Source organism: Pinus tabuliformis, chromosome 8 (assembly GCF_031772625.1).
Source record: "Pinus tabuliformis cultivar Carrire ecotype Pingquan chromosome 8, CPIR1, whole genome shotgun sequence".
Classification (NCBI taxonomy): domain Eukaryota; kingdom Viridiplantae; phylum Streptophyta; class Pinopsida; order Pinales; family Pinaceae; genus Pinus; species Pinus tabuliformis.
In genome coordinates this window covers 1,115,131,042-1,115,155,059 of record NC_142294.1, presented here as the reverse complement: position 1 = coordinate 1,115,155,059, position 24,018 = coordinate 1,115,131,042, and the positions used below count along the sequence as shown (strand labels likewise).

Sequence of the window (24,018 nt, the reverse complement as noted above, 5' to 3'; positions counted from 1 at the left end):
AAGCTGTTTGGACTATCATATCTATCTTTAAAAGCATTGAGAATGTCTTGTAAAGAAGTGAAAAAATCATTAGGAAAATTATTAAACCAATTCAAGGCATCACTCTCTAAAGAATGGACAAATAGACGCATCTTGAAATCTTCATGATTATATTGAGGAAATCTACAATATAAGATCATTACACAAGTAAACATGTTTAAATGCTTTCTAACAGCGACCGAATCACCACCCGAAAACTTAAATAATTTAGAAATGGCCTCTTTCGGAAGATCATGGAGATTATCAGTAAAATGACATGGTTTAAATGAATAATCCATGATGAACAATAAGGGATCAAATGGATGATAGAAAAATATTTCTGCTCAAGAAAATTAAGAGATGAAAGAAGTGGAGTCGCCACTTGAACAATGAATCTGATTCTAGGATCCAAAAAGTAACCACAAGCAGATATGAGGAAAGCTTCTTGTCTGGGAAAAATGAGAAAGTGGAGTCGCCACCCAAACAAGAAACAAACCGAAGAGATGCTACTGATATGGCGAAAAATAAGGCAATAAAAGATCCAAATGATAACCCAAAAGGTTGAATTTGCCAGCTCAAAATGAGAGATGAGAAAGATGAGAAGGTGAATGTCGATGAAACCTCCAGGAACAGAAAAACTCTAGTCCCCGGCAACGGCGCCAAAAAATGTTGGCGTTGCCGGGCCAGATGAAGAGATAAGAAATGAGAAAAATGATTTGTCGTTTGAAACACCGAGAAAAAGTATCCCCGGCAACGGCGCCAAAAAATGTTGTCGCGCAGATTGACACGACAACGCTCAGACCGGGGGCTGTCACTCTGATCCCCGATCCCTCCGTTTAAGCCTGTCTCCCGCGGCTAAGGGGGGTAGTCCCTGTGAGATGATGAGACCAACTGCCGACCAGTTGGTTGGGAGACACGATTAAAATAAGCACTAAAATGATTTGATTAATTTAGCAGACCAGTGCCTTAAGAGATTGTTATTAAAACGATTACTTGTTAGAGGATATAGAAACATAAACTGTGAACAGCAATCATTTGTCATCAGCTAAATCACAATGCTCTTAAAATGACCAAAACGATATCCAGCAACTGAAAATTTTGAAAAGACGAAAGCCTTAAACCACCACGAGAATCATGAATTATTAACCAAATATCATATTCGCATCTCGACTTGAAAATTTTAGATCTCAGCATGAAAGATGATAAATCCCGAAAATGACTGGATCTGACGAAGAGAATTTTCTACAAAATTTTTTTATACTTTTTTCGAATTTTTTTTTTTTTATAAATAAAATCTAAAAAATGAAAATCAGAAATCTAACTAATATCTAAAATCTAAGTAAAAAGTAAAACTAAGGCTTAAAAATTTTATAAATAAATCTTTTTCATTTTATTTTTTTTTATTTTTCAAAAGTTAAAAAATAATGAAATCTAATTAAAATCTAAAAACTAAATATTAAAATCTAATACTAAAATCTAAAATAATTAAAATCTAAAAACTAAATATTAAAATCTAAAACTAAAACTAAAAGATAACCTAAAACTCTAGATATCAAAAATAAAATCTAACTAAAAATAAAACTAATAAAATTTATTTTCATTTTTCACATATATTCTTAAAAGAAACAAAAGGATCAAAATAAAATTACAAGACTGAATTAAAATCTAAAAAAAAAAAGAAACTACGCTTAAATGAAATTAATATCCTAAAATCGAAAATAAAAATAAAACAAGACTACGAGACTATTCAAAACGCATATATGAAAACCTAAACTATGCCTACGCTACGGAATCAAAACGCTAACCTATGATCTGATAAAGCCTGCGATTAACCTATGTAAAAACACAGGACTATGGATTATGCCCAAGCCGTCTAACGAAATCAAAACACCAACGCATACAAAATGAATGAAATCGATATACCTTGAAATCTCATTTACCTGGCCCGTTGAATGCAATGATACCTGCGGCAACCAGAAAGGCTGAATCGTAACCCCTGACGACTGACTGTGTAATCCGGAGCTTGACGGCAGTGAATAGAAACGTGAACCGGTTTGAAACTCACTTGGAGTCTGCGTGAGCCTCCACGCAGACTAGCTACCATTCTTTCACTCGAATGCTGGGCGCAGATCCATATGAACGTTTCGCTGCTTGGCCTTCGGATTGATGCCGGGTATGCTGGTGAATGGCCGTCGATCACACGCAGTCAGCTATCTTGACCATTTGATAGCAGGAGGAAAGGGTTCACCCTTTTCCGTTTGCAGTTTCGATAAACACGATATGAATTCTGCGGTGGCTCCCCTTTAAATATTGAATTTGAAACGCAGTTTGCCTGAGATACGATTAACAATGAAGCTGCAAATACCCTGCGTGAAAAGGAGCTAGCTGGGCAATCTCGACAGTGGACAGAGCAACGCCTCAAAATGAAATAGAATTAACACACTAGCATATCAGATTAGACTGTCGGCTCCACCCGTGATCTTGGCAATCGATGCTAACTTCGCAGGCTGGGACAATAATATTCAGCCATGGACGGAGGATGACCCAGCTGCTTTCGGATGACGGCAGAATTGGCTTGTGCTTGATGTAAATCACCTGTTGGCGGCTTATTGCAGAGTGTGTCGGCGTGTCAACCTTAATGGCAGTCCTGCAATTACAAAAAAAAAAAACTAAACCCTAATAAAAACTGCATAAAGCAAAAATTTGAAACCCTAGAACAGCTAATTAATTTACAGATTTAGCCCCTTAACAGCCAGATTCAACAATGAGCACAGGAATATTTTAAAGAAACAAAGATTTCAGATTTTCACTGTGAAGAACTTCAGAAAATCTCTCATGCAAATTAGAAAAATAAACCGAATGATAGACCCAGGATCAAATCCGACTGGGCTCAGCAAAAAATGCTTGCGGGAGTTGGCTGGTTCAGCCGAGAACTTCCCCGAACACCCACAAATTTCTTTCAGAAAATGTTTTCTGCACAGCTCAAAACAACCATCAATAAAGAGGGCAAAAATGCTGCTAGATCTCAGGAAGTAATGGAGATACCTGCCATTACTTCAGAAACCCTAACAGCACCCAAACCCTAGCAAGTGAACAAGATACCTGTGCTCACAATACTCTACAAAAAGCTATTATTAACGGCTGAAAATAACATATGCAGAAAATTAAACAATCTCACAGCATTTCAAGAGAGTAACACCAGCAAGATATGAACCCCAAAGTCTTCTTTTATTAACCAGAAACAGATTTACAAGAGATCTTCTTCAGTCTCAGACTCACAGATCTTCCAATGATCTGAAATGACCCCTAGCACCCTATTTAAAGGAAATGATCCCAACGGCTAGTTCGAGTGATCCATGTAGAAATGATCTCGACCGTTGATGAGGATCAAGACATCTCTTGATCTCATCCGTCGATTTATTCACTTAAAATATTATTATTTTATTAGTTAGGGTTTTTGCTTTATTTTTTTTTTTATTTTTTATTATTTTTTATTTATTTCATTTTTTAATTTTTATTTATTTTATTATGGATCATAGAACTAAGCCTTCGGAAACATCACCTAGGACCTAGGACTTAGGACTCATGAAGGGATTTAAAACATTTTTCGACCCTCAGGACACATTACATCATGACTTTTACAATTTACATCTTAAGGGAGAAAACCCCTTTAACATAGACCCTCACAAATCACCCAGTTCTGCGACACAACTATAATCTAGCAGATCAACACACTAGGATTCTCCTAAAATTCCAATGACAAAATCCATCCCGGCTTTGGGGTCAGGTTTGAAGGAAAACTCTCTCGATCCATGGATCGGTGAGACGAAAAACCTTCCGGGACGTAGATTACCACTAGAAAGTTAGGTCCACCTAGGCAATTCACATACACGACTCATGTCTGCTAAGATTATTTACAATTCATACATGCAGACTGGGTTTACAATCAAAATGATTAAGCTGCTGATGACTGCAGGATGGCGCGGACACGCTGATCAGGTGCTGCCCCTTTTTGCAAAGAAAAGTGGGGGGGTACTGCATGGGTAGTTGACCAGTAGAGGTCAACAAGCCCCAAATCCTCATTTGATTTTCCAGCAACAGTTCTCCAGCAGCTTGGACGCAGTTCAGAGAGAGACCATTCCTTTGCTATTCTGAGTGTATTTCTTCACTTGCCTTGTGCAAGTCGAGGTGCCATCTTTCTGATCACCTCCTGTACTCATTCTATTACTTAGTATAATAAAATGAGTTAGCATTTCTCTCTGCATTTCTTAAGTATCTGCTTATATCCCATGTTTATATTTGTAGAGATCAAAACTGGAAAACAGGAAAACAGAAACCGTAAAATTTTTGATTTTGTACTTACCTGGACTGCTATCTGATCCGGTGAAGTTGATGATGCTGCAACTGCTCTGCTCCAATTACCTGGGAGACCAATTCCACCTAGCCAGACTGAGCAGAGACTGGCTGCTCAATCCAGTAAGCTTCTCACAGAAGCTCACTGTCCCCCGTGCCCAGAACCTCAGACGGATTAAAGCTCTTCCAATGGCAGACCTCTCTCACTGCTGAATCCTTCCTCCTGGTTTCTAACTCCGTTCTTCCAGCCCCCTTTCTCGGTTCAGACCTCCGGTTTTATCTGCGGCCCTGGCGGTGGCCGCCCTCCCACCTGCAGCCACTGCCTTTCCTCCTCCCGACACGCCTTCCATGCAATTTTGCGGCTCTCAGATATTTTCCCCTGCTGTCTTATGACTTTGCTTACGTATCCCATTTGGTTTATGGGCCCCTTATATAAGGGTGTTTGCTTTTCTTTTTTTGATTTTATTTTTATCATAAGGTTTGATTTTATAAAGTTCAATATATATATTTTATAAAGTTTAAAATTTATATTTATAAAGTTAAATCATATTTATTTTAAACTTTGATTCATATTTGTTTTAAGGTTTATTATATCTGTTTTTAATATAAAGTTTAAAACTTTATATTAGAGGATTAGTTTAGGTGGGTTGTTACATACACTCCCCCTTCAGAAAACTTCGTCCCGAAGTTAGAGTTTTAGGTTTAAGATTTTAATGGTCACGTCTTTCCCTATCCAGGTCCCCAAGCTATTCTAAAATCCTCCTATCCTTCCTAATCTCTTCTGCTCCCATCCTATCCGTCCTCTACTGGAGTATGCCATGGCGTCAGTTTTACTGACCTAACCATTCATAAACTCTAAGGTGACAGCGTCGGTTATACCGACCTGATTCCCAGTAGGCATCCGGCAGTCATCATCACACGTCTAGGGGAGCGTGATTCACACAGTCCTCCCATGACTCCAGGATTCGGAGGATAAACGGTGGGCAACACCTCCACCCCTCCTAGTAGAATTAGGGCTAATACCCTATCATAGAATCACTTCGAGCTTTAATTGTTCTGAGGTTCTGTCATCACGTGGTCATCCCGGTAACTGTCTATTACCTGCAATCATACACTTATCTATGCATTCGTAAAATGTGTATCAGCATATTCAAAATAACTCACGTATTATTCACTTATGAATTCATCTATGATACTACAGTACAACATATTTTGCCATATTCCATGCATGTCTTTTGACCTTCATCTAGAATGCACTCACTTCCTGATTTCTATCCCATTGGTCGTATTGACATGTATAAATAAATCAGATCTATAATATCTTAATTTCTTTCAGAAGTAAAATCATTCAACGATTTCTATTCCATTGGTCGTATTGACATGTATAAATAAATCAGATCTATAATATCTTAATTTCTTTCAGAAGTAAAATCATTCAACGATTTCTATTCCATTGGTCATATTCACATGTATAAATAAATCAGATCTATAATATCTTAATTTCTTTCAGAAGTAAAATCATTCAACGATTTCTATTCCATTGGTCATATTGACAGGTATAAATAAATCAGATCTATAATATCTTAATTTCTTTCAGAAGTAAAATCATTCAACGGTTTTTTTTTTTACTTTACCTTGACAACTATAATTTAGTAAAACGAACCACATATATCGTTTTGGTATCCATGTACCAGCAGAAATTAAACCTATATTATGTCACAAAATGTCACGTTTATCTATAATCATTCAAAAATGTTTCTGAGTCTCTGATTGCAGTGAAGTAAATATATACTAAACATAGTTTAAAGTTCTTCAAAATTGACATAGATTAGGGTATCTTTGACATATGTCCTCTGTATTTTCCCAAGTTGCTGATCCAGGACTATACTTGTCCCATTGGACCTTAACTTGGTCCACCAGGCGGTTCCTCAGCTGACGAACTCTACGTTCCAGTATACGTAATGGTTCGACCGTTATGACTCCCTCGTCCGATACCTGCAATTCCTTCCACTGGAGGTTATGAGATAGATCAGCTATATAATGTCTTAATACAGAAACATGAAATACATTATGAATTCTATGCAGGTGAGGTGGCAGGGCAAGACGATAGGCAACAGGTCCCACTCTTTCCACGACTTTAAATGGCCCAATAAATCGGGGTGACAACTTTGTCCCTTTTCCGAATCGAATAGTACTTTTATTTGGTTTGATGCGGATGAAAACCTGATCCCCTACTTCATACTTCCTATCAATTCTGTGAGCATCAGCATAACTCTTTTGTCTATCCTGGGCTTCCTTTAATCGTTGTCTAATCTGTCTTACCTGTGCTTCCATTTCATGGATTAATTCAGGTCCTATAATCACTCGATCTTCTAACCTGTCCCAACTTAACGGTGTTCTGCAAGGTCGACCGTATAAAGCTTCAAATGGAGGCATTCCAATCGAGCTGTGGTAACTGTTGTTGTATGCGAATTCAACCAAGGGTAAGTACTTTTCCCAGTGTGACTGCTGATCCATCACATACATTCGCAACATGTCTTCAAGAACTTGATTTACTCTTTCAGTTTGCCCATCAGTCTCAGGATGGTAAGCAGTGCTTAAATTTAGCTGAGTACCTAAGGCTGTCTGCATGCACGTCCAGAATCTAGAAGTGAATCGCGAATCTCTATCGGATATAATCTTTTTAGGTACTCCATGAAATCTGATAATTTCATTTATGAATACTCGAGCTACGTCAGCAACATCGTAAGTATCTCTTACGGGAATGAAATGGGCGCTTTTTGTTAATTTATCCACCACTACTAAAATGGCATTGTGTCTTTGAGAAGTAAGAGGTAGTCCAGTGATAAAATCCATAGAAATGGTCTCCCATTTAGACATAAGAATGTCATGGGGTTGTAAGAGGCCCGCTGGGTGACAATGATCTGCCTTTACTTGCTGACATTCCAAACATTTTGCAACAAATTGAGTGATATCGCGCTTCATACCTGACCAAAAGAAGAGTTTCTTGGTGTCCGCATACATTTTCCCTACTCCAGGGTGAGCACAATGTACTGCTCTGTGGGCTTCCCCAAGGATGGTATCTCGAAGATTTTTACCATCAGGAATATACATCCTTCCATGGAATCGTAAGATTCCATCGTTTTCTAATTCATAACCCTCAAATTTAGGTTCTTTTGCCCTTTTACCCTCAAGATTGGCTGTCACTTTTAAATACCAGCTGTCTTTTATAAGATGATCCAGTACTCGTTGTTTTAAGTCCACTTTAATGGGTATGAGAGAAAATACCCGAGGTCTCCTGCTTAAAGCATTGGCTACTACATTTTTTTTTCCCTTAATGTATGATATTCCGAAGTCATATTCACTTAGGAATTCACTCCATCGCCTTTGCCTGGCATTTAAGTCTCTTTGGATGAACAAATATTGTAGACTTTGATAGTCGCTTTTAAGTGTAAAACTTCGTCCCACTAGATAGTGTCTCCAAATCTTTAAAGCTAGCACTACAGCGGCTAATTCTAAATCGTGAGTAGCATAGATTTTTTCATGAGGTTTTAACTTTCTGGAAGCATATGCTATCACTCCCCTATCCTGCATCAACACTGCACCCAGCCCTTGCTTGGATGCATCAGTACATACCGTAAAGTCTTTGCCCATATCAGGGACTCTTAGGATTGGTGCACTCGTGAGTAGTCTTTTGAGTTCAGAGAATGCTTTATTACATTCCTCGGTCCATTCATACTTAACACCTTTACGCTGAAGGGTTGTGATTGGCTTTGCGATTTTGGAGAATCCCTCCACAAATCTCCGGTAATAATCGGCTAAACCCATAAAGCTTCGTATCTCATGTGCATTTTTTGGTATTGGCCATTCCATGATCGCTTTTACCTTCTCAGGATCTACTGAAATCCCTTCACCTGATATGATGTGACCCAAATAATGAATCCTTTCCTGAAAGAAGGAACACTTGGATAGTTTTCCATATAATTGACGTTCTCTAAGGCAGGACAATACTATTCGCAAATGATCTTCATGCTCTTTCTCATTCTTGGAATAGATGAGAATATCATCTAAAAAGACTTGCACAAATTGATCAAGATATTCACAGAAAACACTGTTCATAAGATTCATGAACACGGCTGGCGCATTTGTTAATCCAAATGGTACCACAGTAAATTCATAATGTCCAAAACGTGTCTGGAATGCAGTCTTAGAAATATCATTTTCAGAAATCCTTAGCTGATGATATCCTGATTGAAGATCAATTTTTGAAAAGACAGCAACTCCTTTCATTTGATCGAAAAGATCATCGATTCGAGGCATAGGGTATTGATTCTTTACTGTAGCTCAATTCAAGTCTCGATAATCTATGCATAATCTTAAGGATCCATCTTTCTTCTTCACAAAAATTACAGGAGCGCCCCAAGGTGATGTACTGGGCCGAATATGCCCTATATCGAGTAGTTCCTTCAATTGGATTTGCAATTCCTGAAGTTCTGGAGCTGTCATTCTATAAGGCGTTTTAGAGATCGGTTGGGTACCTAGTTTTAATTCAATAGTGAGATCCAATTTTCTTACCGGGGGTAATCCAGGTAGTTCCTTTGGAAATACATCCGGGAATTTGGCTAACACTGGATATTGTTCTAAGGATGGCCCTTTTTCCTGGCTTACTTCTTGAATTGCATAAGCCTGACAACCTTTTCTTAAACAACGCTTCATCTGCATTGCTGAAATGTAGCGTAAAGAAACTTCCCTCTTGATTCCTTGAATTTGGATTACTTCTCCCTCATCATTTATGCCCAGAATCCTTTTCCCATAACAGTCTACCCAAGCTTGGTGAGCTTCTAGCCAATCCATACCTATGATAAGATCATACGTTCCTAAGGCTGTGACATAAACTTTCAGTTTAGTCGAACAGACCCCTAGGTCAATCTCGCATTGATTCACACTCAAGCCCACGGTTTGGAGTTCTCCTGAGGCCATTTCCACTTGGTGGAAATCATTTTGTCTACGAGCTGCCAACCCACATTTGTTTAATGCATATGACGAAATGAAACTATCTGTGGCACCTGTATCAAATAAAATTTTGAGTTTTATACCATTGATAATACCTGAAGATTCCACTACAGTGGATTGATGGGTTGCTTGGTCATGGTTGACTACTGCATGAATTCTATGATTACCTCGATTGGTTGATATCGGCTCCTTTCCAGTCCTATGCAATATATTCGATGAAGCTTCTAGGCAGTCACGCTGAAAATGCGGTCCCCCACATCCCCAACAATTGAGCTGCGTTGATCCTCTTAAATCAAGGTGTGAATTTCTAGAGAACGAGCTTCGTCCTCTCATGTTGATTCCTCTCGCACTTCTTCCTCTACCAGCAGTCCCTCGTGATGCCCATGGTCTGGTGTTTGATGATTCTGCGGCTATAGTGTTTACTGCCATGGGAGCTCTTGTCCCCACATTTGGGGTAAACCTGTTACCGTAAGGTGGCCTCGAGCTACCTCCTCTGAAGAAGTTCCGGGGAGCCTTCCCTGGAAATCCTGATTGTAAAGGCCCTGCTGGCCCCATATCTTTTTTGATTCCTAGGTGCTCTTCAGCATAACGACCACATTCAACCGCCTCAGCTACTGATGACGGTTTCCACATGCTTACCAATGCCCTAATGCGAGGGTTTAACCCAAATATGAAGCGTTCCGCTTGACGTTCATCAGAGTCTAAGTAGTGAATGTATTTTACAAGCTCCATAAACCTTATCTCGTACTCTTCCACTGTTTTATTTCCTTGAATTAATGTATGAAAGGCTCTGGCTTGCTGTTGTTGAAAGTATGGAGGTAAATACTTTGCGCGGAACCTTTCCTCAAATAGTTCCCAAGGAACATTATCCGATGTAAGGTGCAGCTGCTTTTCCAGATTTCCCCACCAAATCAAGGCACTTTCCTTTAGTTGAAACACGGCAATTTTTGTTTTTGCTGAAGACGAATATTCTCTTAACCTAAAGCATCGGTTCATTCCTTCCAACCATGCTTCAGCGCGTTCACCTGCTCGACCTCCTGAGAATTCTGGGAGTCTGATTTTCTGAAGCTCCCTAGAAATGTCCTCTTTCGATCTTCCGGGCTCAAAATTCTTTGGTTCCGCTGAACTGGCAGCCAAATGTTGAAATTCCTCTTTGGTTTTAGCCTTAGTTGATTCTTTTAATGTCTCCAATAAGGCTTCCAAAGAGTTCATTATCACAGTTAACTCTGGCGCTCGGGCGATTGATGTTGATGGTGGTGACGATGGGGATGATGATGGCGACGGTGGCGGCCTTAATGGTGGTGATGCTGCCCGATCACGTCGTCGTCGCTCATAAGTCTTTACCATTGTAATGGTTCCTGGACATATCACAAAATTTTATAAAAATTTGAGGTAGACAGTTGAATTTTAACATATAGTTTCTTTTGCAACATCATATTCATAAACGGGTATAGTTTTGCTATTTTTATCCGCTAGGCGGATCTTACTGGTACCGAGGTCAAGGAGGGTGGTCTCGCGACCTCCTTGTCCTAATGCAGGGTATTCTATCCTAATATGAAGAATGCAATAGTGTATGGTCATGAGCTCCTAAGGTAGATCATCGAAAAATTTATTACTAAATAACATTCACAAATGAAGATGTTAGACGCCTTGTTATAATGAATATCGACAACATACCCGTCACGCCGCAACCTAGTTATTATTATTATTATTTTTTTTTTTCTTTTTTTAGAAATCTTGCAGTAGATCTGGATATCCTTTTGGGAGATGAATATGGAAATGAATTTTTTGTGAAATTCCAAGGCCTAGTGCCTTATTTAAAACTGATCAAGCCTAAGTTTAAAATAAAATGTTTATGCATTTAGAGATAATCAATTTTTATTATATATATATATATATATATATATTTTTTTTTTTACTGGATACCTAGCAGTGAGTACAACATGTGGGTAAAGTTTGTCAGCAACCAAACACCGTGGACATTATGTGGAAATTGAGGCTTGGCTTTTTTTCTAGATTTGACGCTATTGTTAGGTATCCATTGTGGTGAGCAACATTGGTGTCAAGTCTAAAGTTATCTTGACAACCTTGATGCTCAAGTCAAAATAAGGTTTCTGTCACTCTTAGAAGCAACACTTAATCTAGGATACAATATGTCATATTTACATGTTGATGTTTCAACCTAGTTACTTGTGCATTCTGATTATCGGTTCCTGGTTATGTTGACCATATGAGTAGTTCTTGCAATTGAGGAGATCTCATTCCCCTGAGATTTGGATGCCAATTGTTAGCTGGAGCTACCTGAACTACTTGAAGAGGAGTTCAGTGTTTTGATACTCAAGTAAAACAATTTATCTTTAGTTTAGTTGACTTGTGTTCAACAATGTTACTAGAGCTGGACGTGACTAATCATGCTGACCCCAAAACTAGAACTAGGAAAATACAGGACACAAAAACCAGTCACCAAGAAATATATAAAGCCTTCAAGTTTTGATTAAAATTATGTATATTCAGGTACATCCATTCAAATCCAAACCATTAGATATAAACACAAAAGTTTTTATCATGTATATTCTATATAGCATTGTAAGGGTGAGTATGACAAAACGGCACTGATTGCAATACATTGCTAAACAAAATATAACTACATTGAGGCTCTAAATGGCTTGCAGAGTACAAAAATGGGGTGTGCACTGGTACAAACTGTTAAACATGGCTGGTTTCAATCCAGTTCCAATAACAATGGTCTTCAGTTGGAGTTCAGTTCAGTTGAGCAGTCAACAGTTCACTTTAAATCTATTCATGCACATACTGTTACTACTTTGGAGAGGAGTGCACTACTTCTAGAAGCTTCATGCAAGTGAATCCTCACAAACACAATTGACTTCAGGCAAACCTTCACATGACTGCATCTCTTTTGGTAACGTGTTTATCAGCACAACAAAAGCAGCTATCTACACAGGACTATCACACTCAACAGTAAACTCTATGCACGCTAGAAACTAACAGAAAATTTCAACTTCACAAACATTCTACAATCTACACTACTCTCTCTCATCTACCCTATGTGTCGTACAGCTACAAGGATCAGTTCTCAAAAGCACTCATTTTCCTGCTTTGTACCACGATAAAATAAAAATGCACATGAGATTGCAGTAAATACAAGATGTGTACATGAAACTCACACATGTTCTCTTTTCATAGATTCATATATTTATATACAATCAGAGTATAGAATCCTACTGAAGGACCCCCAATCTCAATACTAACGAACTGCCGTATTTTAACCCATTGACTTACAGCTAAACAACTTTCTGACAACCCGTCTAATTTCTGCATTGGATCTGAGTAAAATAAGCGTCATATATTATTATTGCGTAATAGGAAGGGAAATTGCCCGGGTCGAATGGGACAGTGGACGGTTGCGTAATTATTTTCTCTATTACAAATAGTCCTATATATACGAGCGTGTTAACACTAGCGCGATAACCAACATACCAAGCGGCGGAACCTGGTGCGGTTTCAAATCGCGGAGGTGGTGCGGTTTCAAATCGCGGAGGTGGTGCGGTTTCAAATCCCCACGACCTCTTCCGCACGCCTCTGAAAGTTTTGTTGTCCTCCGTCGACCCATCCGCCGCCGACTTCTCTACACCATGCCCGGCGCTCTTCGGGCCGACGACATCAAAGCCACCAGGTTGCCTAACAGATAATCCCGGCGGCTGCTCATTCCCCGCTTTCAATCTTCCCCACGGTGCACTATTTATAAGCGTTTTATTATATTTTCACGCAATATCCAATTCGCAAATAGCAATGGCGGGATTCGGAGAGGGCGACAAGAGCTGGATAGTAGACGACCGAGCGGACGGGACCAACGCTCATAACTGGCATCGTAAGGACAGAACTAAAAAGCATACTTGCATTCCATCTCTATCGTCAATTGCCAGGCTACGGAGAAGCCGAATATCGGTCAATTGCCAGGCTACGGAAAAGCCGAAGCATACTTTCATTCCACCATTACGAGGCATCTAAGCAACAATTATCCTCCTATTTTATTTTCTCAGCATGGGAAGCTAACAGAGTAACTGAGCGAACTCTACAACAGCCTCTCGAGTGTTCAAGTTCAGTGGGATTGGCATGCATTTATTGATGATCATGTAAAAAAAAACTGAAGGTCCATGAAAAACGACTCACACAGACGGACCGACTCTTCCACTTGCAGCTTCTTGGGTCTGCGAATGTAAATAAAGTGGATTTCATATTGTCAGATATAAGTCAAGTGAAGTGGTGCTGCACTATACCCCTTCGCCATATTTGTTGCCCAAAACTTTTAGAGATGGCCTTTGTGACTTGCAAATCTAAGTCATCAACTCGCTAACCATCCAACCGGTCCACATAAAGCAAGATATCAACAGTCTTGTTTATGAGAAACCTTTTTATAAGATCAAGAGCATGATCGTTAACAAAACCACCTTCTATTAGCCCCGGGGTGTCAATTATATTTAGTGTAAAGCCTGCTCTTGACCCTGAACAATTTAAGGGTCGCATTGCCTCAGACAAGTAATCGGTGCAGTGCTGTCTGAGTAGCAACAGGAAACTGTTGAATACCCATCCACTCACGGACAAGCTGGGATGCCATGCCACCTGCTTCTAAGAGACAAACCTCGTCGTCGCTTTTCTGAAGACCACCTCTCTGAGCGAAAGCTCTTACGGCCTGATTTCAGTCCTGTGGAAGCCCAACCCGGTGACAACAATTTCTACAAGGTTCATTCCCGACAGTGAATTTAAACTATATGTTTGCAACCCCTAAATGTTAAAACCTTGGTTCAAATATCTTTATAGAGTCTCCCTAGTGGATTGACTAGGAAAATTGATCAACACAAAAAAAATTCGAGCGTATCAGACTAAGCCAGTCACAGGAAAGTGGGTTAATAAGGAACGAAACTTGCAGAAACACAGAAATAACGAGAACCCTGGTTTTTTTTCTTACTATGCTGCAGAATTTTAACAGAGCAAATATATATATATAATATATATATATATATATATATATATATATATATATATATATATATATATATATATATATTTTCGGCTGTGTAGGGCCTGTGAGGTCCCGAAGGGTTTGAACGACAGGCTCTGATACCATATGTAGAGATCAAAACTGGAAAACAGGAAAACAGAAACCGTAAAATTTTTGATTTTGTACTTACCTGGACTGCTATCTGATCCGGTGAAGTTGATGATGCTGCAACTGCTCTGCTCCAATTACCCGGGAGACCAATTCCACCCAGCCAGACTGAGCAGAGACTGGCTGCTCAATCCAGTAAGCTTCTCACAGAAGCTCACTGTCCCCCGTGCCCAGAACCTCAGACGGATTAAAGCTCTTCCAATGGCAGACCTCTCTCACTGCTGAATCCTTCCTCCTGGTTTCTAACTCCGTTCTTCCAGCCCCCTTTCTCGGTTCAGACCTCTGGTTTTATCTGCGGGCCTGGCGGTGGCCGCCCTCCCACCTGCAGCCACCGCCTTTCCTCCTCCCGACACGCCTTCCATGCAATTTTGCGGCTCTCAGATATTTTCCCCTGCTGTCTTATGACTTTGCTTACGTATCCCATTTGGTTTATGCGCCCCTTATATAAGGGTGTTTGCTTTTCTTTTTTTGATTTTATTTTTATCATAAGGTTTGATTTTATAAAGTTCAATATATATATTTTATAAAGTTTAAAATTTATATTTATAAAGTTAAATCATATTTATTTTAAACTTTGATTCATATTTGTTTTAAGGTTTATTATATCTGTTTTTAATATAAAGTTTAAAACTTTATATTAGAGGATTAGTTTAGGTGGGTTGTTACAATATTATTATATGTTGCACCATTGTTATTTCCATCACTTTGAGCTTCCCGGTTATTATATCATTTGTACGTATTTGGTTGGAGTTTACTGGGGTTTGGGGAATATCTCTGAAACGGGATATTACATCATAGCTCTGTGTGACATGTCCTCCATGACCCTTGCTCTTCTCATTCTGCTTGAACATGCAGAAATATCTGAAAGAGAGTGCTTCGCTGAAGTGTGCACCCATGGACTGCATTCTCTGAAGTGTTCTCCCATCCGTGAAGGGTCTTCGGCCTCAGCTGGTTCAACCTGTGCCAAAGGCACGAAAGAGGGCAGTGTGGTTCAAGTTGGCCCACTCGCCGATGGAGGTTGTGCTGCAGCCTGCAGGTGAAGGATGATTGAATTGTTGAGAGGCTCCCGAAGTTTCCCCAAATAGGAATCCCCTAGGAGTGGTTCTCTCCTGGTTCTGCATTTTAATCTCTTCTAGCATTTCCTTCTGCCCCTTTGCTATATCATTTAAAGCCTTCAAGAGGATATCAAAATCCATCTCCTCCCTGCTCTTGGGCTCTCCCATGTCTTCCTTTGATACTACTGCCTTTCCCCTATCCTCAGTGTCTAGAGTGATCTCCAGGTCTCTTTCTCTGCTTCAGTACCTCTGCCTTCTGTATGTAATATTCTGCTGGTCCCCTTCTCTCATAGGAGAAACTCCCCACGGCGGAGCCAAGACGTAGGCTCTGATACCACTGTAATGTTCCTAACTAGGAAATTAAGTGATAAACAAAGAAACCAGACAGTCTAGCAATCATAAATGAGAAATAATCATCATACACCCATGAAAATGTTGGAAATAGAGAACTTCTGAGCCATTTTATTAAATCATCATGGACAGTTACAATAATGAATGGAATGGTGCATCTGGGCTTGTCTCCAAGGACAAGTGTGACAAAACTTAGGTGAGCAAATGATGATTCGAGGGCTGCCCAACTGCTGCTCTAGAAACTAATCTACGCTGCCTAGAAACTATGTTGTCTGCTGGAAAGGAAATGATGGAATCAATGCTTCCTGTGCTCAAAAAATTATGAAACTTCAGCGTCTTGATCCTCAGCAAAAACCCACCAAAACCCAGGTAGGGTTTGGCCTAGTTCAGACTCTTGAATTTCCTAGCTGGTGAAGGAGCTCACTCTAATTGGGGGTAAATTCAGAAGGTTGGAACTAGGCCCATCCCTTTCTGGGTTTATTGAGGAGAGGCCAATATTAATTTGGGGGAATTTTCTGAGCAGTCTAGAGGGCCCAAACAGGGGTCTCTTTCCATCCAACAATGTAGAGCATAGAGGAGGAGTCACTTTCTAGCATTCGGGCACCTTGGTTTCTCACTTGGCAATTTGTCTAGCTTCCCTATGGTAAGCCTAGGTGCAATTGTTCATTCTCATTGTACTCCTACCATATCATATAATAAAATGGCTCGGCGTCTTTGGAGTAAATTGTTGGTGTGTTGATATTTCTGTGGTGTTTTTGGTTTTTGGTTGCATGTGATCATTTTATAGTTGTTATCACTTAATATTTCCATTAGGAATATTACAGAGATCATCTAGTTAATTGATCAATCAACTAATAATTAGCTCATGCATGCAAAGAATATGAGTTTCCCAGTTGTGGTGGAGTTTCCAAGGTAGTTAACCAGCGGTTGTAATTATTTGAGTGTACAGGTGTTGCATGAGGTCAGGGGGACCATCCTTGGGAATTGTGCAATGAATTAGAGGAATTTCCCATTTAATAGGCACTCAATTACTAAGGAATTGCGCAAGCAAATAGGGGCAGAGAGATAGGTTATGCACTTGCAGGTTGTGCTTAGTTGAGCAAAGCAATTGTAATACATCTATATTCATCAGATTAATGCAAGTAGGCATTGGGGTTTTTAGCAGTTTTCTTTCCCCGGGAAAAATACTATTTGCATGTGTGTGATTTCTTATTGCATGTTTGAGATTTTTGTTCTAAATTGTGAATTAATGTCCACAGAGCAGTAGAGTAGGTTTGTGTCTTGTGATTTTGATTAAAACTTCATGAGCAATTGCAAATCTACATCATAATTTCTACATCATTATGTCTAGTTGATGGGATCATAGGAAATACTTGTCCTCCAATTATGAGGACAAGATAAAAAAATACATAAAATAGCAAAGTAGTTGTGTTGCATGTACAAGATTCTCCCAAGAAAGAGGATGTCCAACCCAAAAATAGGAAAAATAGAGTCAAAGGAGGAAAACACTCCTCCATAAAGCATGGTAATCACCTCAACAACCTCCTCAGGGCTAGATCAATCCAAGATGTGCAAATGGCTAGGAGAGAGAGCAATTTAGGCCACATGTGTGGCACATGGGGAATCAAAGAGTGGTCAACCCCCCCAAAATAGCGTAAAAGGATCACAAGTGAGGCCTCCAAGGTGTAACCACCTCCCCTAAGTCCAGGAGGGTAAAAGGAACCCACACTTTCCAAGGAAAAACTTCAATAGTCCAATGTTGTGATCTTCAAGCTGGACAACTTCTCTAGCAATGTAGCATGTGCCTCCAAATATGAAGATATGGTTGAGCGATCCATGAAAGATGACATGGCATGATGTAAAAAATCCATGTGCATGAAGAATAATCCAAGAAAGTTCGAGGCATTGGAGAGAAATGCACTCTAGGGTCTACATGTGTAAAAATAGGTAAAAGCCCTTCACGAGATGGTTTTACATGATCTTAAGTGTTGAAAACATGTCATAAGACTTACAAGTGCTAGATCGATGATTGCAGTGGAGAAATCGTGAAACATTTATAAGTAGATCCATGCTTGTGTCTAAAAGTAAGTGTGCTGTCTAGGTCTGCTAACCTTTACAATACGTCAGCACAACTTTTACATAATGTTAAAGTGAAAAACCTAAGTATCCTTTAATTTTTATGTCCTAATATATCCTCTCCAAGACCTTGCACACACCTCAACCATAAATGACCTCTAAGAGAGAGATAAGATAAGCCATAAGGGCAGGGACTATCTTGAAATGGGGACTAAGGGGAGGGGCCACAATAAACCACAAGGGTCTAGAGAAACCACCTAGATGAACAAAACACTTTACAGATATCGCTAAGCCTGGTCTACTAACAATACAAAAGATACATGGTCACAACTTTTGGTTGATCAATATATATAATACAATGCTTGTGATGGAACAAATAATCCCGAAACCATAGGATTTGACATGATCTCAAAATATGCATGAGATCGACTTAGAAGTTAAAACGAATCAAGTGAAAATTTTGGTAGACCTGAGATGAAACCGAGGGGTAAAAAGAAGCTTATTAGATAACATCGTCATTTAGTTGATTTTTATCTCAATTGAGATTTCATTGTGTCATTCTTTTAAGAGAATATACCTTTTCACTTTTTTGGGAAATATATTTGGCAAATTCACAGTCACATGGTAAAATATGATTAAACCAACATCCCTTTTCATCCATTTGTACAATGTTTTCATGATGTATGGTTATAACCCTTTGCCTTAGTTTGGTTGTTTTTTATCTATAATTTTCTTGAACACACACACCACACACACACATGTATATGTTATATGTACCTATGTATTATTCTTACATTCATGTATTTCTAGGTGCTTCCTGTGATGATTGATTGTGGAACAAATAATGAGAAGCTCCTTGGAGATCCTTTATGTAAGTATTTGTTTTGGTTATGATAGAGGGTTTCATTTTTTATTATGATTGGATTTTTTAGTTGTAAATGAGTATTTTATTGATAATTGACAATATGGGTACTACAGGCCATGCCCATTGTATTCTGTAATGTCCCAAATACAAATTTAGCAGCAAATTATTTATGTTGGTATTTCAATAAACAAATTTCTCAAAATGGACCATCAAATCAACGACAAACTGTAAATATATAAACTGCAATCTCATAATAGGCAATAAACACATGCAGGAAATCCTTTATGTAAGTATTTGTTTTGGTTATGATAGAGGTTTCATTTTTTATTATGATTGGATTTTTTAGTTGTAAATTAGTATTTTATTGATAATTGACAATATGGGTACGACAGGCCATGGCCATTGTATTCTGTAATGTCCCAAATACAAATTTAGCAGAAAATTAATTATGTTGCTATTTCAATAAACAAATTTCTCAAAATGGACCATCAAATCAACGACAAACTGTAAATAGATAAACTGCAATCTCATAATAGGCAATAAACACATGCAGGAAATCTTAGCTTTATTTATATAAATATAAATCTGATTTTACAAAAATAGGAGGATAGCTAAGATGGGATCCTCCAAACTAGATCCGACCTCTGAATATATCTGCTACAACACTGGATCTGGTCGTCGAACTGGAATTGCAACTGATAAATACACCTGTGAATTCTAAGTGAATTCACCAAGGGAAGAGATAGGTACTTGCCCACTCTCACTAAATCACCTGAGAGTTTCCGTCCTGGGGCTGCTGTTGAAGTTGGGAACTCCCGGTTCCCCAAACCTCTCCATAAGAAAGAAGCTCAACTCCAAGATATCCCAAATGATCTCCTACTCCTTTTAAAGACTCCATAGATAGATCTCCAAGCCTCTAGAAACATCTTATTTTATTATTTTATTATTATTCTAGAGGCTCTTTCTTTGACTTTATCTTAAGTGACTTTTTAATTATATATATATATTTTTTATTTCACTTAAGTCACTTTTGGGCTTTTTCCTCGAATTAATTATTTTTCCGTTTTTTAATTAAATGTCTAATTAAAGTCACTTTTAATCTAGGAAAATGGTAAATCGCCAACCATACTCTCTCCAGTCACTGGAAATCATTTCTCAACATCCCATCCTGTAGATCTTCTCATTCTGGTTCCAATGGGCTATTACACTAAGGTGTTCCATCAAATATTCCTCTTGAAATGCCACCTTGAGTGTAATTAATTAAGTTATGCCCATAATAACCCCAGTTTACGAGAATTATTAGAAAGCCACGGAACTAGAAACAAGTTGTGTAGAACTGCTCATGATGATGAATATGCCAAGTGAATGTCGTCATATCCCATAAAAACTCCTCAAATCTCCCCCGAGACCCCTAATGACATAATCCTGCTCCTATGACCTGTTCATCTTGTGCCTTGGAAATCCACCTTGGCTGTACTATAGAGGAAAAAAAATGTTGACATGACATATCCTCTCGCCCCAAGATTGCTTGCCCTCAAGCAATCTATATCTATGCACTGCAGAGGCATTTACAAACTTATACTAGGATCCCATATGAACCACTGTAACCAAACATGAATGGGTCCCTCATACCTAGATCCCCAAGCCACCATAGCCAATCATCCTCGTCCATATGCCATGGCTCTGGTTGTGCTGTGTCTCTGGCCATAGATAATGCTCCATTAATAGAATATAAACGCATCATCTCTCCAATCCAACCTGTGGCATAGGCCGAGGTCAACCCCACTTTGCTGATGCTGAGCTAGTGCTACTGGAAAGCTGATGAACTAGCGATCGACATCCCACTAGCAACCGAAACATGTAGTATCCCTCACAACCAGTGTTTTAAAAATCATCCGATCTAAACCGGCAACCGGTCAAACCATCTGGTTAGCAAGCCCACCGGATCAAACTGGCTTAAAAATCTGATTTATCTGCTCATTTCACCTTTTTTTTGCCCTGACCGGCCGGTTTAGGACAGAACCCACTGGTTAGCTACCACGGCCGCAGAGGACCCACGCAATGATTTTTCCAAGGTGCTTAGGGTGTTTTGGAGGGAAAGTAAGGGTCCTTTCCCTCCAAAAACACTCTCTCCAAGCCTTTAAAAGGCCCTTCTCCCTCTCATTTGTCTCACACATTTCATTTGGAGTATTTGTGAGTTTGCTTGGGAGCTTGGAGAGTGTTGAGTTTTTGCTAGAGTAGTAGTCTATTGGAGGCTTGGAGTTGGAGTTGGAGCTATTTTGGAAATAGTTTGGAGTTATTAGTGGAGTTGGCATTTTCAAGAGGAGGCTAAGGAAGCTAGTTTGCATTTCCAGGTAAGGATGTTCGCTTGAAAATTCCTCCTTTGAATGCTGTCCATGTATTAATTTTTTTTATGTATTATAACCTTCTAACTTCTATCATCTATACTATCAAATCTCTAGTTCTATCACTATGCTATCAAATTTTGTAGGCTACATGTGCATTTGTTTTTCTAAATTTAGCTTTGGTTTTCCATGTTTCTTGCAATTTTTTTTTAAATGGCAGATTTCTTTGCAAATTGTAATTATTTCAAGCAAACATGGCTCCAAAAGGAAAGGGCAGTGCATGGGCTCATTGTGATGTGATTGATGGAAAAATGATATGAAAATTATGCCATAAATCTATTGGAGGTGGGGGTATTCTGTTGAAATTTGTAAGTCTATCCGTTAAAAATTTAATCTGTATTCCTCTGGTTTAATTCTTCTACTTGTTAATTCTAAACAAGTTATTTAAAACATATAAATAACAAAATAAACACAATACAGTCTCAACATTTACAGATCAACAACTGAAAGAAAATAAACACACAAGTGACACCGTTATTTTTGGACAAGTGTCCCCGGAAAAACCCAATGCGGGAAAATTGGTGCAACTATTTTGAGGGTTTATTATTATGCAGTACTTCCTTGAGTACAATTAGGTGCCAAACTGGCTCACTCAACAAAGAAAAACAATCGGCAGTAATACCTCTCTATTTGGAAACAGGTATTCAGAAAACCTGTCCCACGAAACCCTCTCCAGGAACTCTGAAGCATTGTGTCAGCCTTAGAACCCTCTGTGTCAGACCTTTGAGGCACTGCATAGCCTTTGGGACCCTCTATGTCACTCCTACTGCCCTCTGCGTGGATGACGCAGGCCCTCTGGCCTCTGCGCTGTCTCTGCTGGGCTCTGCATGGCCTACTCTGGCTGCTGCGTCTCGCTCTCTGCCTCTGCGCTGGTCTCTCGGCACTATCTCTGCCTCTTTGTCCAGTACTCACTGCCCCTCGCTGTTGATCACTGATTCGACTTTGCTTAGCAACCCCGCTCTAGCAAATCGAATGACTGATCACTCTGGTGTGTTCTCCAACTGACCCTCAAGCCTCCTCTTATACTTTTCCTATTGGTCCTTCAACGGCTGAGATTACATCTCTAATCAACAGCTAAGATTAGATTTGGCTTAATCCATGAAATTTTGAACCTTCTAAGCCAGTTTTATATTAATACCCATTAATATTTTATTTTTCCTAAGTTTAGATCTAGGAACTCCATTAAAAATATCAATTATTTTAATATCTCCCAAACTGGGTACAATCTGTCCAAACCATTTCGGGTCTTGGAGATCTCATGTGCTTTAGCCTCTCCACCAATTTTCATGGCTAGAGCACATCTGATGCTACCCGAAATCAACACTCCTCCTTACCGAGGACTATGCTCTAGTAATACTCCTCATTGAGCATTACTCTGATTATATGGCACTGGTACTTGTGATGATGCTAGGCCTCCCTGCCCAACATCCTCTACACTACTACATCCTGTATTGCTGCCCATGGTCCTGCCACTGCCACTGCTGCATCCGTACGGCAACTCCCTCTGCATCTGTGTTGCTGCTAGTCCTTTCTCCGAACACTGCATCTGCACTGCAACCCCCTCTTGTCATGCTGCATCGTGCTATTGCTCACTGCTACTACACTGCAACTTAGTTACTGAGAAGTAAGTAACTGATCCACCCAACCACTGGCATCCCTGTTAAGCTAGAAACACTCCTGAAGCTGAATCTTTCTCTATCTCTAACAAGTGCTCCCTCTACTAACCTCTGCGCTGTTGCAACAACTCCCTGCATCTCGCACTGTTGCAAAACCTCTTTGTGCCATCCTGCACTGTTGCAACACTCTTTATGCCTCTCACACTGTTGCAGCTTGCTAGTCTTGCGCTGTCCGGGGACTCCTGCACTGTAGCATTCTCTGCTGCTTCATCCGCATCCGTTTCTACTGACATTCACCAGTCCTGCTACTCTCTCTTCGGGGCTCCCGTAGCAAGGTATAATCCAAGAGGTTGGGTACCTCAAGGATCCTGCCTCTCATTGCCTGTAGTCCTCCTGACTACTGCTCGATGTCTCCCCACCTCTTCTCTAGAGGTACGTGAGCAGTCATGGCACAATCATCATCCTTCTCGACCTCCTTCTCTGCCTTCGCTGGCATTGCCTTAGAGTCAGACACCTCTCGCTTACTCTTCTTCTTCGGACACTGGTTTGCATAATGACCCAGTTCCCCACAGTTGAAGCATTTGACCTTGGAGAGGTCCTTTTTCTTCCTCTTTGCCTGCTTTCCCGCAGATCCTAGAGCTACATCCTCTTCCTCTTCCTTCTTGATCTGGACTCCTTTGCTGCTACTTCTCGTCTTGCTTAATCCCTGATCTCCTCTTGGCAAAGAACCGCCCACAATTCTTCCCAATCTGGAAGATCCGCCTTGCCCAGTATGCTCTCGACAAATGTCTCCCACTCCTTGGAGACTGCGTTAAGTGCGGTCCTCACCAACATCTCCTCATCTGGCGTGGCCCCGATGGACATCAGTTAGTCCCAGATCTCCTTCAATCGACCGAGGAAGTGATCTATCTACTACCCCTTCTGCATCTGGTATGACCATAGCTGATTCTCAAGTAACATCTTCCTCTGCACAGAAGTATGTTGGTACAATTTCTTCAAGGTATCCCACATTTCCTTTGCCATCTCCTTCTTGGCAATATGTTGGACCACATGATCCTTGACCCCATCAAGGATGATG

General features: G+C 39.8%; 1 protein-coding gene across 2 annotated transcripts in view; it reads left to right on the top strand.

The window, feature by feature from the left end:
• LOC149239248 (NAD-dependent malic enzyme, mitochondrial-like) overlaps positions 1-24,018 on the top strand; it is a 525,613-nt gene that overhangs the window by 241,647 nt on the left and 259,948 nt on the right. For both annotated transcript variants that reach the window (XM_089373361.1, XM_089373362.1), the window contains exon 6: positions 18,865-18,925. In XM_089373361.1, the coding sequence (XP_089229487.1) occupies positions 18,865-18,925 (61 nt within the window). The remainder of the gene's footprint in view (positions 1-18,864; positions 18,926-24,018) is intronic.